The sequence below is a fragment of the Populus nigra genome, chromosome 18, assembly GCF_951802175.1.
Source record: "Populus nigra chromosome 18, ddPopNigr1.1, whole genome shotgun sequence".
NCBI lineage: Eukaryota > Viridiplantae > Streptophyta > Magnoliopsida > Malpighiales > Salicaceae > Populus > Populus nigra.
The window spans coordinates 12,121,068-12,138,700 of record NC_084869.1 but is presented as its reverse complement, the minus strand read 5'-3'; the positions used below and the strand labels follow the sequence as shown (position 1 = coordinate 12,138,700).

General features: G+C 32.8%; 1 protein-coding gene across 1 annotated transcript; it reads left to right on the top strand.

Moving 5' to 3' along the window:
• The first annotated feature begins 3,117 nt into the window (after nucleotides 1–3,117).
• Nucleotides 3,118–10,656, top strand: LOC133678055 (protein ROOT HAIR DEFECTIVE 3 homolog 2-like). The gene is made up of 20 exons (XM_062100218.1): nucleotides 3,118–3,462; nucleotides 3,577–3,643; nucleotides 3,754–3,856; nucleotides 4,065–4,135; nucleotides 4,336–4,399; nucleotides 4,682–4,747; nucleotides 4,862–4,909; nucleotides 5,015–5,077; nucleotides 5,191–5,247; nucleotides 6,074–6,232; nucleotides 6,313–6,381; nucleotides 6,472–6,563; nucleotides 7,049–7,127; nucleotides 7,340–7,505; nucleotides 8,923–9,014; nucleotides 9,117–9,385; nucleotides 9,459–9,558; nucleotides 9,656–9,826; nucleotides 9,951–10,058; nucleotides 10,340–10,656. The coding sequence occupies exons 1-20, from the start codon at nucleotides 3,324–3,326 to the stop codon at nucleotides 10,478–10,480; spliced, it is 2,124 nt and encodes a 707-aa protein (XP_061956202.1). The 5' UTR covers nucleotides 3,118–3,323; the 3' UTR covers nucleotides 10,481–10,656.
• Nucleotides 10,657–17,633: the final 6,977 nt, after the last annotated feature.

Here is a 17,633-nt window from a genome sequence, read left to right as displayed (position 1 = left end):
ACAGCCAGAGTCTGGGTCAAAATCCACCACCAACAGTACAGCCGCGGAGGGAATGTTGGTGTCCGAGTCCGGGCAGAACACCAACACCCCAAGCCTCATCCTGAAAGGGAAGAGACGGACCAGAAGTCCAGCCCTATAAAAAGCAGGGGGGAGAACCAGACGAGAGGAGACCAGGAGAACAAGGGAGGCAGAACCAAAAACAGAGATGGCTCGAGAGGAACAGGGGACTTCAACTTCCCCTCACCTAGTTAATCCCATCAACCAGAGGAAAAGGAAAAGAAAAAAACGCAAGAGAAAGAGAACGAGAGAGAGAGAGAACAAAAAAAAAAAAACAGAGACGATACAGAGATAAAAGCCAGAAAGAAAATAAAAAGAAAAGAGAGGAAGGGAGGAGAGGACTGGGTCTGGAGAAAGCAAAACGTAAAGACCAAGAAGAGAAGACGAGGAGCAGAGAGCTGCATTTTTTATTTTTTATTTTTCAGAGAGCTGCATTTTAATTACTCCCCTTCTGTAGCAAGCGAAAAAAAGGAGCTGTGTCTGGCCCAGCTGTACGGCTGGGCTCAGTTAAAAAAAAAAGGGGCTGGATCTGGGATTTAGACCCATTCAGCACAAATTATGTTTGCTAAAAATATGTTTGGCAAAACACATCTTTATATTTTTTTTATCTAGTTGGAAATTTTTTTAAATAACGAGATGTAAGATATTTATTATTTATATAATAAATTCCATGAAAATTTTTAATTAGTCGTCGCGATATTCAGGTGTGACAATATCAATGCCATCAGTTGATCTTGTTGCTCGTTTTCTTTGTTGGGAGAGAAGGAAAGACTGAGGCAAGACTTCTCATCACTGATAAATTAATTAGGAGTAGGAAAAGATATTACAAGAGGTGTTGATGAGGTTGAGGCCCTCAATTATGAGGGGAAAAAAGAAGAAGAAGCAAGCTTCGGGCCGAAAGGGAGAGGGGATTAGGTGTTCTACAGGGTGGTTGCCTGTTTTGAGATTGAGGAGTTTTTTTATCCCTAATTTAAAATGGTGCCATTTAAAATAAATAGCTACATCTCACCTAGGTTTCATTAGGTCATCTGGAAATAGGGTCAAGCAAATGAGTAATTGGAGTTTGATTGAATGAATTTTCTAGGGAATTTTTGATGAATAGTCCAGGCCTAGAGCCAAATAGGTCAGATTACCTAGGTTCTGAGTCAACCAAACATGTCATTTGAGTTTGATTGAAAAAACTTTTTAGAGGTTTTTTTGGTTAACCCGGACCAGTCTGAATCCTAGATTACCCACAAGCTAGTCCAGGTTTTATAATGATGTAACTAACACTTACACTTTGACAGTTTTAAGAACTCCAATTTCATTATGTTTCATATATTCTTCTAAAAAGTATTGTGTTAGACAAATCAACATTATTTGTAAAGGTTGTCAATTTTATTTTGTTTCATCTTGAATGTTTGATATATCTTGTACTAGTTAAAAAAAAAAATAACTCGGAATAAATTTTATCTCACTTAGGATCTTGGTCTATTCTGGATTTTTTGGTCAAATTCCGGCCTAAATATTCTAATTTTGTTCTAACCATTTTGTTATGTAAATAATTTTTTAGTTTTTCTAAACCTATTTTTTTTTCCCTAACTTCATTATGCAACACATGGTTTATTGGATATTGAACTTTTATAATTTATTGTGGTTTGCTTTTTTGGTAGTTATATTAGTCTTATGACCTCCACTATGGGTTCAATGAGTTAACTTAGTTATCTTAATTTTTTTTTATCTATTTTTAAATGATATATTTTTTTCAATTTCATTATTCAACATCCTGAACATTTGGTTGATTATGGATTATGTTTTCTTATTTTTTTCAATTTATTTTCTATAAAATTATCTTATTTTCATGATCTAGATCATGAGTTTTGCGAATTAATATGTGTAAACTTAAATTGTTTTATTGTTTCTCTTTTTAGATGATTTTTTTTTCAATTTTATCATTCAATAATGAGTTTATTAAAATTAAATTTCATAATTTATTTTATTTAGGGTTATTATCGTTTAATTACAAGTAAAACTAACTATAAATTATAATTTACCCCAAGTTTTATGGGTCAATTACAAGTAACACTAGGAGCACTAAATTTTTTACGCCTAATATAAGAAAAGCACTGAGTTAAGACATTAAACTTGGCTATGTTATGTTACCCTTTTAACACAAAAAAACTAACAAAAAATTATATTTATAAAAAAAACCATGTCAAATTTCCAATAAACATAATAAAAGAAAACATCAATTTAATCGTACATCCATTTACTTGTTCTCAATTACGTTTTCAATTTATAGATTTTTTCAACTTAATTAATCAAAAATATTTCTTGCATTTCTCAATTGTATCGTTTAATTAATTTCTTTTAATAGTTTTAATCTTATACGCATAATTTATACAATTAAAACTACATGGATTAAAGAAAATTTGAAAAAAATATTGATGAACATTAATAGAAAGACCTGATTGAGAATTGATTTAAACATTTGGGATCAAATTGATTAATTTATGGATTTGGGACTCAGTTGAGAGTGAGTATATAGGTTTAGTCCTAAATTGAGTTTTATTATTATTATTATTATTATTATTATTATTAGTGGGGTAAAAACTCAAAAGAAAAAAAGCAAACAACTTATAGTAGAATACTTTAATTGGATATTTTGTCCCTGCCACTTTACTTGCATATTATCGTGATTATTTTTATTATTTTTAAAGTAAGTAAAGCAAACCACTTTACTTACTTTAAACATTTTTATTATTTTTATAATGATTTGTTTTTAAAAATGTTTTATTAATGTTTTGAACAAACATAATTGATTTAATTCGTTGTTGTTAATTGTTTTTTTTCTTTTCTCCTCGTAAGCTTTTCGTAATATCTACTACGTACTACTTTTTTTTTCTCTTGAAATAGATACTTAAAATAAAAAATGAAATAAATTGATAAAGAACATGAAACAAATCATGTTAAGTGTGTGAATTTAAAAACATAAGAACTAATTAGTTTGTTTTTGAAACTAGAGGGATTATTTAACTCATTAGTCAAAACTAGCGATCGAGACTAATTTATAGTTTACTATTATCTTGCTGGGGAGGGAACTCGAAAGCAAAAAAGCAAACAACTTCTTCGAGTAGAAGTAGACTCATGAAGACTTACTTTAATAGGATTGTGCTTGCCACTTTACTTCTGCTTTAAGATTCCTCGGCAACCCAGAAACACAAACACAGGAGGGAAGACACTTCAAGAGTTGTCGTTATTGTGGTTGAGTTAGATCGTTAATAAAAATGGAGCAAGGCATGCAGCTGATTGATGGAAATGGCAAGTTCAACGTGGATGGACTCAAAGACTTCATGACAGCCACCGAGTTCGCGCAGTCCGGTCTCTCCTATGCTATTGTTGCCATCATTGGCTCACAGAGTAGCGGTAAGCAAGTGTTCAACTTCTTAACTTCGTGTTGATTTATTAATTATTTCTTAATAGTCATTGATTTTAATGAAGTTGGTAGTGATAGCTTTTTACTTAATTAATCTTGAACAGGGAAAAGTACCCTAATGAATCAGACCTTCCATACCAATTTCGAGGAGATGAATGCATACAGTGGAAGGTTTGATTTTATTTTATTTTTAGTTGAGAATTTGTATATTTTACTGTTCTTGTTGGCTTGTTGCTTTGTATACATGAAAGAGGAAGATAATGTAGTTATATACGTTTCAGAGGCCAAACAACCAAGGGCATTTGGATTGCAAAGTGTAGTGATATTGACCCTTTTACGATTGCCATGGATTTCGAGGGAACCGACAGCAATCAAAGAGGCGAGGTAACTCATAGATCTTTCTATTACTTTAGCTTTGCTTTGTTAATTGAGAGGGGTTTTATGGTTACATTGTATTCTTTTCAACTTCTGTGACATACAAATCGTTGATTACTGAATGGTTTCATTATTTTTGGTTGCATTACTTCATGGCTTCAATCTGCGAGTATGATGCTTATACAAGTTTGGCACTGCGAATGTGTACTTTTTTCAGGATGACACAGCGTTTGAGAAACAAAGCACCCTATTTGCCTTGGCAATCGCTGACGTTGTTTTGATAAACATGTGAGTTTTGTATGTTCATCATTATAATATTTGAATGCCTTTTCTGCCTGGGAAGTTTGATAAATGTCCACAACTGGGTATGACTCTGTCTAGCCGAAATTAAAAAAAAAAAAAAAAACTCATGATGTGACCTTCCATAGTCGGTAGGCAGCCCAGTAATTTTTTCTGTCAAATGATTTTGTGTTGAGTATCATATGCAGGTGGTACAAAGACATTGGTCTGGAAAATGCAGCCAGCAGACCCCTTTTAAAAACAGTTTTCCAGGTACTTGAAAGCAATTTGCATTAACTTAAGTGACCAATTTCCAAACTTCTTTAGATAGTCAAGTTTGGATTGTCTCACATTTAATTGCATTTGATTGGTTAACTGTGTTTTTCCTAACCTTAGGTAAGCCTGAGCCTCTGATTCCATATTCACAGCAAACTTAACCCATTTTATCAAAACTGTTTATTAGCTGCATTCATTTAGCTCAGTGTGTAACATTGAGTATTTCACCCAACATAATTTGATGCTGATATGTGATAATCTATTATTTCTTGTATTCAGGTCATGAAGCGTTTATTCAAGCCCCGCAAAAAAACACTACTGTTCGTTCTACGTGATCACTCAAAGGTATGGACTTGTGCCCATAAGTTTCCTGAGACAAGATTCCTTGCACCTTGCGCTCCATTCTTTGAATGCATCTTCAACGCTGAATCTCTGTCCCTTTTCTGATTGTCTGTGTAGACTCCACTTGAATATTTAGAGACTGCTCTCTTAGAAGATATTGAGAAGGTACTTTTGTTCATACTTCTTATTCTCTGTTTATGCATTTCTCTTTTTGGATCAATTATTTCTCTTCTTATTCTCCAGCATTTTCTGAGGTCATAATTTCTGCAGATTTGGGTTGCAGTTGCTGAGCCTGAGACTCTCAGTAGTGCTCCTCTCAGAGAGTTTTTTAATGTATGAAAAATCACCTCCATCTCCTTCCTGATTCCATTGGCATAGATGCTTCATATGTTGCCTTTTTGTTCAAGTTTCATGAACTTAATATGCTTCTAATTATTGATATGAAGGTGGAGATCACTGCTTTGCCTTACTATGAATTCCAAAAGGAGAAATTTAAAGAGCAGGTAGCTTTTCCACTAAGAAAGCAGTTTGTCAATCCTCAAAACTTTTCTCCTGAGTTCTTCTAGATTGTGCTGCTGCGTGTTTTCTAGAATTGATGTCTGGAATGATTTGTAGCTTTGCATATGCTTACCAAATAATTGGAATTCACAATCATTGGCGTTTGTACGAAGGGACAGAACAGCAGCATATTCCTGTATTAGAGTTGAATTACAAAATAAAATTGAGAGTTATGTTACTTTGAAAGCCTGGTGCCTATGGTTTCTCTTTCTCTTACTCTCTATTGCTTCTTCTCGCCAGGCACTAGTCTCAGCTTTGATTTTACCTCCAAATTCTTCTAGAAACACTGGTAACAAATTAATTCCAAGTCTGCATAAATGCCAAACCCTGAACCTAATTCCCCAACCCAAGCTTACCAAAAACCCTTTATGGGGCAAATACTCTTAAATACCCTACATCAATGCATTCAAGTCTCTTAGGAAATGTTTGGTGGGGGTGACAGTCTGTGTTTCGTTTCAGAGAATACGTCTTCAATTCATGTGGTTAATGTAGAAGCTAACTCTGGAGTCCATAATTAACCAATAATTATTTTTTATGCACGTTAAACTTGATAATCATGCATCACACATTGGTGCTTAGCTTTGACTGGAGAGTGTTTAATAGTCATTAGGAGTGTATCATGTAAGAATGAAAAAATGAGCATTACGTCCAGTGATAAGATAATTTTATGGATCTGTGCATGTGAGAGCAACTAGGACAGCAAGTATCAAGTGAGAAATCCAGTATCTGTAATTCGTAACTCCATTTTTCTGATAGCATTGACATTTACAGGTTGCTCAACTGAGGCAGCGGTTTGTCCATTCCATTTATCCAGGACGTCTTGTTGGTGACAGGCAGGAAGTTGAACCTGCCTCAGTGTTTCCTCTTCGTGCAGAAGAGATTTGGAAAATAATAAAAGAAAACAAGGATTTAGATCTTCCTGCTGTCAAGGTTTATTAAAAGCCATTTTCCTGTGTAAATATAAACCATCAGGTTTCATATGTAAATATACTTCTCATCTTGTTTATCAGGTCATGGTTGCCACTGTTCGATGTGAAGAGATTGCTGATGAGAAGATCAAATGCTTTACATTCGATGAGGTACTTTATTGAATCTATTTTCTAATTTCTTTCTTTTAAAGTTCACCGACTTGATTTAATATCAGTTAGTACTAAATTTATTTCTTACAGGATTGGTTGCAAATAAAGGAAGCTGTTCAAGCTGGTCCAGTATCAGGGTTTGGAGGAGCTGTCAGTTCTATTTTGGAAACCTATCTTTCAGAGTAAGTATACATCATGGTGTCAATTCTATATGATGATGTGTTCACATTGTAAGATCTGTGTGATATTTAATGTTAACTTACGCTGTGTTTTTTATGATGCCATTATCCCACGTACATTGGTTGGGAGATGAGGGTTTTAGTTGCTTATATGGTATCAAAGACACCTCTCTCATTACGATGTGTCTTTTAAGGGACAAAACTCACTGAAAGTCACGTGGGACAATACCTTGCAGTGGGCTTCCCATTGACACACATCATCAGTTTTGTTCCAAGATTCTTCAATTTTAATACTTCTTCCGTCAGTTGATCCGTTAACTACATGCTTGTCTGTTTCAAAACGAAGATTGGAAACTTTGAATTATGATCAATTAATAGTTATACTTTGGTTCGCGAAGTAATTGATTCCTACTAATTAAATTATCCATTACTTCTTGTTCAACGTACTTGATTTGGAATCTCTTATTTTGCATTTTTTTTCCCAATAGATATGACAGGGAGGTAGTCTATTTTGATCAAGAAGTACGAAATGAAAAACGGCGACAGTTGTTGTCAAATGCGTTGATGGTAAGGCCTTAGCATGTATATTTCCTCTTTTTAAGTTCTTAAGCTCCCTGGTTGTGTCAAATGTGTTGATATTTGATCTTTTCTTTTCTTTTTTTGCTTCTCCATTTAAATTTGTAGATTTGACTTGCTTTTTTTCTTTTTTTTGCGCGGGTGTTTTTGTATTTATATGTTTCTTATACTGATCAACTCAAATGTGCCACTATATTATGTAGGTGATACGCGATGCCTATGATACCATGCTGATGCATTTGTATTCGAACACAGTTAAAAGTTTTAAAACTAGGCTGGAACAGTCACAGAATGAAGGACAAGAATATGTTGTTGATATTCATCTCTATTCCCAATCTTGCATGGTCGAGTTTGATCAAGGATGTGAAGGTATTTAGACTCCAAACACTGAACATATTATTTTTTATTTGCTTTTTAAAAAATCCAATACAGTTATCTTATATGCATAAAACTAAAGGATTCTTTTCGGACTTCATAATATTCCCAATACACTCCTCTTTCGATTGTTTTATCATTATATTCTTTTCTTATTTATAATGTTGAGGTACTCTCTGGATGCTATTGTTATAATGTTGAGGGTCTGATTAAATTGCTTAGATACTGCTATTTAGCCTTCTGTCTGATGAATTGTGAAATTTTATATTTCTCCTCGGCATGCTCCTGTAATGGAAACTAGCAGCACTCAATGGGCAAGTAATACGACTGCAGAGATAATTTAAACCTGAAGAAAAAACTTCATATCTAACTGATATGCATGAGTAATCAAACTCCCAAAATAGCCCTGAATTAGTTTTATTCTCTCATGGACGAAGCAAAATCTTGTATCCCCTCTATCACTAGAATCAATAAACGTATACAGGTAGTCAACATTCTCAGGATGTGTTCCTCCACCTCCTCTTCTGAGTTGACCACTTGCATTTTGTACTCGTGCAAATCTCAAGTTGTTACAATTTTCACTCTAAAAGTGATGCAGGCGAAAGTTAATAGAACAACAACAGCACAGAAAACATAAAAATCTTAATGAGCAAAAAGGGTTGCAAATATGAATCCTAATTTCGCAATTTTATTCTTTAAAAATTAGCTACTTTCTCAATAAATTTACAAGTTCTTAGTATCTACTAGGAAACAATCTACTGTCTGAAAACATTAAGGAAACTAAAATAAAATCCAAAATAATAACTATAAATCTGGAAAATCCTAGGAAAAAATCAAAATTGTCCCAAATAGTAATTTATGGGCCTAATTTTGAAAGATTCAACGATTCAATAAGCTGTAAAGTAGCTTTTCGTAAAATAATTGTCTATAGAATCTCTTGGAAAAATTTGAGCTCAATTCAATAGTCAGATCTTTTGTTATCTCAGTTTTAAGATGGTAATCTAGTTTACTGTAACTAGGTCTTTTCTTTTATTTCTAAATTTGTCTCATTGATCCACAAAAACATGTGTTAGGCTATCTACATAATGATTATGCCAGATCCCCATCTAGTAATGTCAAGTCCTCACTTGAATGCTCAGAACCTTCAGTTTGTATAACCCGGCTGCATCAAGAAGATTAATGCTAGTTTAATGGATACTTCATTGAACAAAGCGATTGGTTGAGATAAACAGAATAAAAAAGTAACTTAGTGGACAAAATGTAACACAGTGACTACAACTTTTTAAGATGTTGCTATTATTGCTCATCCTTCTATGATTAAAATTGTGTTCATATGATTGGTGAGCATCTTTCATCTATTAACTCATTTTCCTAGATTTGGCAAGTTACCTTAAATATTGTGCTCTTTCAGATGCTGCCATTCAACAGAGTGAGTGGAATGCTTCAAAATTCCGCGAAAAACTTATTTGTGATATGTTGTCAGAAATGATGGCAAAGTACAAGGTATTTCGTTCACTGATATCACAATCCGTTAGCGTTCTTGGTTCTATGTATGTCACTCTACTTAATCAAATTATCAAATCTTGTTATGTTACTCCTGCATAGAAACAAATAACGCATGCGCTTGCCAAAAGAGTAGAATCCTTGTTGGAATCTGGTGAAAGAGATACATGGGCATCAATAGGAAATCTTTTTGAGTGCAACACTGAGGCTGCTGTATCAGAGTTTTCAGATGTTGTTGTTAGCTTCAATTTGAACAGTTCTGAAATCGACACTAAATCGAAACATTTGAGGGAGCATGCCAGAAATATATTGGAGACGAAGGCAAGAGAAGCAGCAGATGCATGGAGAGTTCTGATGCGCATGAAGGATAGGTACATTACTTCATTGTAGCTATCTTTTTTTTTCAATTCTATTTTTTTATTAAATCTTTGGAGCTTATTCCAGGTTTTCAAAGGACTTCAATCATGATGAAAACTCAACTTCATGGTATAATTTGACTCCGGAAAGAAACCTCGATGAAATTGAAAGGGACGCTCTCTCTGCGGTAATATTGCCTACATTTTGTATAACTAATGGCTACTGGGATGCTTATGGTTAAACTTTGAGTTACCTCTGAATGTCTCCCAATTATTTTGTTATAGTCTTTGAGAATACTATCAATCATTGCGGCCATCCGCTTCGATGGAATGCCTGATCAGATTGAGAAGGTACTCTATTCCTCTCTTATGGATAGAATTGTTCCTGATCCATCTTTGCAAAATACGTTCATGGGAGCTACACTGGACCCCCTTGCCTCAGACACATGGGAAGAGGTAACAGTTGGTGAATGCGTGTTAAGTTGTATTTATGCATGCTTATTGGTATGCAAATGTAATGCATTTAGTTTTACACGTCTCTGTGTCAAACTGGTTTCACATAATAATCAAATATGAGCAGGTTTCTCCAGAAGCTACCACTCTACTTAAACCAGAGGACTGCAAATCATTGTGGATGAATTTCATAGAAGAGATAGAGCCTATGGTGACCGGAGCTAGATCCCGCCAGGTATATTTTACTCTGGTATCACATTACATGTTCATTTGGTAATTTGATTGCATTCGCAATATCTGTTTGAATGTAGTTTTTACTAAAAACAAAAACTTTAAACTCAATTTATTAGAACATTCTCGGTTTATCATATGCCATCTTCCATTTATATACCAATTGAAGTTCCTATACTTCTGAACTTAAGCACTGAAACCAAGAAAATACTTTAAGCTGAATAAATTTTTTATGACTAGAAATTTATGCATCACTCGAAAGGTAATACTTGGTGTTTCCTTCAGGATGGTCGCAGGAGAACTCGAAGCTATGCTGCGGCTGCGGCTGCGGGGGTGGGGGTGGGGGTTGTGGTGGCGGGGCCTGTTGCAGTGGTAAATGCAGCGATGATCTTCTTGAGAGCGTGGAGGTGGGGACAACAGTTATAATGACAAATCCACACTTGGATAGTTTATATTTGTGTGTCCAACGATCCATGCAACATGTTATGGTGAAACTTATGAAAGAAGTTTGTTTGTAATTTGATAAGCGGTACTGGTAAAAATATCATCAGTTTCTACAAATGGTAATCAACAATGATAAAAATATTTTTAGTTTCCACAAATGGTAATCTTGCAAATCTCTCATCATAGATTAATCGAATTTGGTATTGTAGAGTAATAATCAATGGAGGTAGAAGGAGGGAACTTCTAATATGATATTTTCGGTAAATAATTAATCTCCAACTTTCGGTAAAGATGCATGTGAACTTGTCCTCAAAAGGCAAGCAGAAGTTGGTGCACGGACTGCTACAAAGTACCATGAAGTGTTAGCTTTTGAGACATTAATTAATGGAGCCATACTGTTTGGACATGTGTCGACCTAATCTCCTTTATGCATGGTATCGTTTATCAACATTAATCCTTTCTCCCAAGTTAGGAAAACTAATTAAAAAGAAAAAAAAAAGGCCAATAAATCCATGATCATCAGAAAGAACGCACAATTTCGAAGGTTACTTAGCTTCCATCTACAGCTATTTTTCAGAGTATTTTAGACCTTGGTTGGTCAAAAACATCTAAAAAGAATAATAAATCTCATGATTATATTTTCTAACGGAAAAAGGATGCATAATTTTATACGGTTTAGAATATGGTTCTAATGGTAATTTAACATATTAACGGTATTATCAATAATATTTTTATAATTATTTATGTCAATAATTAAATCAAACATATTATTATTTATGGTGAATCGGGTATGAAATATACTTTATTATAAATTTTTAACAATTTTTTATGTTAGCAATATCTTTTTTAACATTGAAGAAATGTATCTCATCATCATTATCATACTTATAAATATTTTTATTATTATCTCTATCAGTTTTGTATAGCTCGGCCTTGTCTTCAAAGGGTTCTTACACATGCTACTCTTCAATCATTTTTACTAATTTTTATCTCCCACAATCATTAGAACATTGCCCTACCTCATCATATTCAAAGTAGTTAAACACCATTGGCTTTTTCCATATTTAAAGTAGATAAAAGCATATTTTCTACACGTATCCATCTTTGCAAAATACGCATATGATAATGTCAGCCCATTTGCGAGAACCCACATAAGCCTTATCCAAGGAAAATAACCCAATGGAAAAAAACGCAGAGGCTTGATGGATGCAGAAGAAGGAAGGTTCGGTGTTCTTTAATTTGTTTTAGAAAGGAGGATTCGTCTATTGATTTACTAGTGTTGCACCCTGCCATGAAAGATAATCTAGCTTATATATATTTTCAGGAGTCAAACAACCCAAGGCATTTGGATTGCGAAGGGTATTGGTATCGAGCCTTTCATAATTGCCTTTCACAAGCGTTAATTTAAGTAGAGTTTCAATTGTAATAATTAATGTTTAAATTAAAATTCAATAAAATCATTCTTTAACTTCTGTTTATATCAACAATATTATTTGAAATGAATGATAAGGGTGAAATTAATTTCATATATTATACTTGCACTGCGATTTGAAAAGAAGAGAAAAAATTATGATGTTCTCAGGCAATTGCTGACACTGTAATGATAAACATGTGAGTTTTGTTTGTTCATCATTAATTTCAATTTATTTGAATATTTTTTTTTATGCATCTTAGTTCATGAGCAAGTGAATTTTATCTGATTTTAATGTTGTTTTAGATTTTAATTGGATGATCTCATTTCTCTCAACATTTAAAATAAAAACTGGAATTTGTTTCACGCCCACCTAGCAAAACTTTATTAAATAATATGGTCGTTAAAGGATTTGAATTTTTGAAAATTTGATTAATGAGATTACGGTACCAAATTAAATAACTATGAATTAAAAAAAAAATGAGGTATCATTTTATATACGTTTGATCCATAATTATACAAAATGGTGGAAAGAATCTATAATATAATAAGGTAAAGGATAGTTCTTTTAGTACTAATTCTCTCTTATAATAACTGTTAAATAAAATCTTAGTGTAAGTAAAAATTCTCTATTAAAAAAATATTTATGTTAGACTAGTAAATTTTAGTGTAAGTATGAAATTCTTAATACAAAAAAGATTTTTGTTAGACTAATTAGCTCTTCTTGTTGGCTTAGTTAGTTATAATTTTTACTGAATAATGGTAGTTAGAGGTTGTAATTTTTCTATAAATATAAAAGCAAATGGATTCATAATTTTAATAAATGTTTGATCAATAAGTACTTGAAAAGTTCAAATACTTGTGTGTTTAATTTCCAATAATTGGTATGGAAACTTAGGTTTAAAAATAAGTTTGAACCCTACATATTAAAAGATCACAAAAATTTTAAAATATTGTTATATGTCTGGAACTACAAGCCTAAAGTTATAAAAACAGTGTTTGAAGTTCAGATTGTTAACATTAAATTTAGCATATAATTGTGTAATTCAAAGTTCTTTTAATTCAAGCAAGCACGAAAAAGCTTGAAATAATTGGTGACTACAGTGGGAGTCTCATATTTGTTTCTTTAAAACTATAGCACGAGGAAGATCAAAATTACTAGAAAATTCAGAAGAAAGAAAATATTTGGTGGATGTTCTTGTTGAAAATGAAATATAGAATCAATCATTTCAAGAGTAACAGTAGAAAATAAAGAAGAGGAACGCAGGTTTTTGAGTGTAGAAGAGAGATATATACTCTTTGAACAAATGGTGGAAGAAGCTAACAAAATAATTGAAAAAATACATAGGCTTCTTTTCGAAGAAATTAAAAAAAAAACATAAACAAAATATAAAAATGATTAATTAAATATCATCATAAAGGGATTATGGTAACAAATGAGAGATCTACCATGACATTATAGAGCCAAAAATTTAAGAGAGAGATAATGGTGAAAGAAGTCTAGAACACGAGGTTGAAAAATTTCTAAACTTAAATAAGAAATCTTATAAAGGAATGATTAAGGAATTAGAAGATGTTAATTAAAAATTGAATGTCAAAATAAAGAAACGAAATGATGAAGTAACATTTGACTTTAATCATACAATGATGGAAATAGTGAATAATATTTCAAAACAAGTGGTAGTCAAAGTCAAGAATCACTTAGATGAATAGAAGGAAATGAATCGAACTTTAGAAAAAAAGATCCTAAACAAAATGTAAAAGAATTAGGTTAGCCAAAATAATACAATGTAAAAATAGTTATTTGAGATTAATTTCTCATTCACTCATAATTTGTTTAATTAAAAGAAATTCCCAATAGTTACAAACTCCAAAAGCTTTTAAAAACACCATGATAATTGCTTCAACAATAAAGATTTTAGAAAATCAGTACTGCATGATCGATTACAATAAAGCAATGTTCAATAAATTACCTGAATTTCGCAAGAGGTAAATGGTGAAAGCATAACATAACCAATATTTTCTCCTTGTGTTCTCTTTCACTTTTCCGCAACCATGAGACCATAACTAGAAGACTGAGTACTAGAAACCCGGCCCAACCACCAATTTTTAAACCCCTCATACAAGTGGATGATATATTTGTAAATATATTTGTCATAATTCAATTTTTAACAGCACAAATTCACTAAAAAAATTAAAAATGAATGAAGAATAATTTGAAGTTTGGTTCAAGTCAACACAAATTAAAAGTTTTAAGGACTAATTAAAATGAGATTAAGTTTGGAAGTCAATTTTGATAGAAATTGAAAGAATTGATAAGTTTGGGGATATAATTAAATTTTGATTTAGTTAATTAATGCAATTAGGGGTTTAATTAAAGAAATATCAAAGTTCTAGGTCAATTTGAGTCAAAATTGCAATAGATTAAATTCCAGGGACCAAAGTGACTAGGCGCTGAAATCCAGCGGTCTAATTACAATTTGGACCAGGGGCTTAATTAAACAAGTCAACTTCGAGGACCAAATGGAAAAAGTGCCGCCCCCGCCTAGAAACGGCGCCGTTTCATTCCCATTCATCGTCTTCTTCCTCTGCGAACAGAGGAAGCTGCCTGTGAGAAAAAAATTCAAAATGCCACCCATGACGGGCGGCTCAAACGTAGCAAACGCGGACCGATGTGGTCCACCAAGTGTCCCAAGGCAATCATGCTGCCCCTCCAAATACACAGCCAGAGTCCGGGTCAAAATCGACCACCAACAGTCCACCCGTGGCGGGACTGTTGGTGTCCGAGTCCTGGCAGAACAACAACACCCCCAAGCCACGCTTATCCTCATCCTGAAAGGAAAGAGACGGTGGCAGATGAACCACCAGAAGTCCAGCCCTATAAAAAGCAGGGGGGAGAACCAGACGAGAGGAGACCAGGAGAACAAGGGAGGCAGAACCAAAAACAGAGATGGCTGGAGAGCAACAGGGGACTTCAACTTCCCCTCCCCTAGTTAATCCCATCAACCAGAGGAAAAAGGAAAGGAAAAAAAACGCAAGAGAAAGAGACCGAGAGAGAGAGAGAACGAAAAAAAAAAAAACAGAGACGATACAGAGATAAAACCAGAAAGAAAATAAAAAGAAAAGAGAGAGGAAGGGAGGACAGGACTGGGTCTTGAGAAAGCAAAACGTAAAGACCAAGAAGAGAAGACGAGGAGCAGAGAGGGAGTCCGAGGAGTGCTTCATCCAGCACCTGCATTTTGCCGCTCCCTGCATTTTAATTACTCCCCTTCTGTAGCAAGAGTGCGTGAACAGTTCACGGACGGTTGCGAGTTATAAAAAAATAAGAAAGACAAGGGAGCCGGGTCGCTGGTCTGAACCAGTAACCCGGCTGGCTGGCTGGCTGGGTCTGGCCCAGTCTGTTCAGCTAGGCTAGACCCAGCCCAGTAAGAAAAAAATAAAAAAAAATGAGGTGGATCTGGGCCTTAGACTCATCCGGTATAAATTGTGTTTGTTACTAGTGTATTTGGCAAAACACATCTTTATATCTTTTCTATATAATTGGAAAATTTTTTAAATAACAAAATGTTAAATATTTATTCTTTATCCGATAAATTCTATGAAAATTTTTAATTAATCATCGTGATATCAAGATGTGACAGCATCAATGCCATCAATTGATCTGGTTGTTGGTTTTCTCTCTAAGAAGAGAGAGAAAGGCTGAGGCAAGACTTTTCGTCGCTGATAAATTAACTAGAGGAGCAGAAAGAGATATTGCAAGAGGTGTTGATGAGGTTGAGGCCCTCAATTATAAGGGAAAAAGAAAATGAAGAAGTAGGCTTTGGGTTGAAAGTGAAAGGGGATTAGCTGTTCTACATGGTAACTGTCTATTTTGAGATTGAGGATTTTTTTATACCTAATTTAAAATGGTGCCATTTAAAAATAAATAATTACATCTCGCCTAGGTTTCATTAGGTCATGGATATTGGATCAAGCAAATAAGTAATTGGAGTTTGATTGAATTAATTTTCTAAGAGTTTTTTTTGGTGAATAGTCTAGGCTTGCAGTCAACTAGGTTAGATCACCTAGGTTCCGAGTCAACCAAGCAAGTTATCTGAGTTTGATCGAGAAAACTTAGAGGTTTTTTTTGTTAATCCAGGCCAATCTAATCTCTAAGCTAACCCACAAGCTAATTCAGGTTTTATAATAATGTAACTAACACTAACACTTATACTTTTACAATTTTAAAAACTCCAATTTCATTATGTTTCATATATTCTTCCAAAAAGTGTTGTGCTTGACAAATCAACATTATTTGTCAAGGTTGCTAATTTTATTTTGTTTCATCTTGAATGTTCGATATATCATGTACTAGTTAAAAAAAACAAAATAACTTGAAATAAATTTTATCTCACTTAGGATCTTGGTTCATTTTGGATTTTTTGATCAAATTCCAGCCTAAACATTTCAATTTTGTTCTAACCGTTTTGTTATGTAAATACTTTTTTTTTCTTTTTTCTAAACCTATGTTTTTTCCCTGACTTCATCATGCAACACTTGGTTTAATGGAGATTGAACTTTTATAATTTATTGTGGTTTGGTTTTTTGATGGTTATAGTAATCTTATGATCTACGCTATGGGTTCAACGAGTTAACTTAGTTGTCTCAAGTTTTTTTATCTAATTTTTAAATGATTTTTTTTAAAATTTTATCATTCAACATCCTGAACATTGGATTGATTATTGATTATGTTTTCTTATTTGTCTTAATTTATTTTATATGAAATTACCTCACTCTCATGATTTAAATCATGAGTTTTGCAAGTTAATATGTGTAAACTTTGGTTGTTTTATTGTTTCTCTTTTTAAATAATTTTTTTTTAATATCATTGTTCAATAATGAGTTTATTAGAATTAAATTTTATAATTTATTTTAATTTATTTTATTTAGAATTATTATGATGCAATTACAAGTAAAAATAAATAATTTACCCCAAGTATTATGGGCTCAATTACAAGTAACACTAGGAGCACTAAATTTTTTACGCCTAATATAAGAAGAGTACTGAGTTAAGACATTAAACTTGGCTATGTTATGTTACCCTTTTAACACAAAAAAACTAACTAAAAATTATATTTATGAAAAAAAACTATGTCAAATTTCCAATAAACATAATAAAAGAAAACATCAATTTAATCGTACATCCATTTACTTGTTCTCAATTACATTTTCAATTTATAGATTTTATAAACTTAATTAATCTAAATTTTTTATTGCATTTCTCAATTGTATCGTTTAATCAATTTCTTTTAATAGTATAAATCTTATACGCATAATTTATACAATTAAAACTACATGGATTAAAGAAAATTTGGAAAAAAATATTGATGAACATTAATAGAAAGACCTGATTGAGAACTGTTTTAATATTTGGGATCAAATTGATTATTTTATGGATTTGGGACTCAGTTGAGAGTTTGGTAACGTATTTTGGTAACGTAAGTCAAAGTTTAGAGGTACTTTGATAGTCATTAGACATAAGAAGAGTAAATTATAAATTAGCTAGGTTCTTTTTTATATTTTCAAAATAAATTGAATAGTCTTTCTAATTTTGAAAATTAATAAATTAATTTTTTACCAGTGTTAAACATATTTAATTTAATAATTTTTGTTCCAAAAAATATTTTCTTTTCAATAGTCTTTTCATATTATCTTTCTTTTTTCTTTTGAAATTAATACTTAAAA

Bases quoted from the DNA above. Each gene is read 5' to 3' on its own strand.
- LOC133678055 (XM_062100218.1), top strand. From the start codon at position 3,324: ATGGAGCAAGGCATGCAGCTGATTGATGGAAATGGCAAGTTCAACGTG. The intron at 9,015-9,116 runs GTATTTCGTTCA...ACTCCTGCATAG, and splicing joins AAATGATGGCAAAGTACAAG to AAACAAATAACGCATGCGCT. The intron at 10,059-10,339 runs GTATATTTTACT...TGTTTCCTTCAG, and splicing joins CCGGAGCTAGATCCCGCCAG to GATGGTCGCAGGAGAACTCG.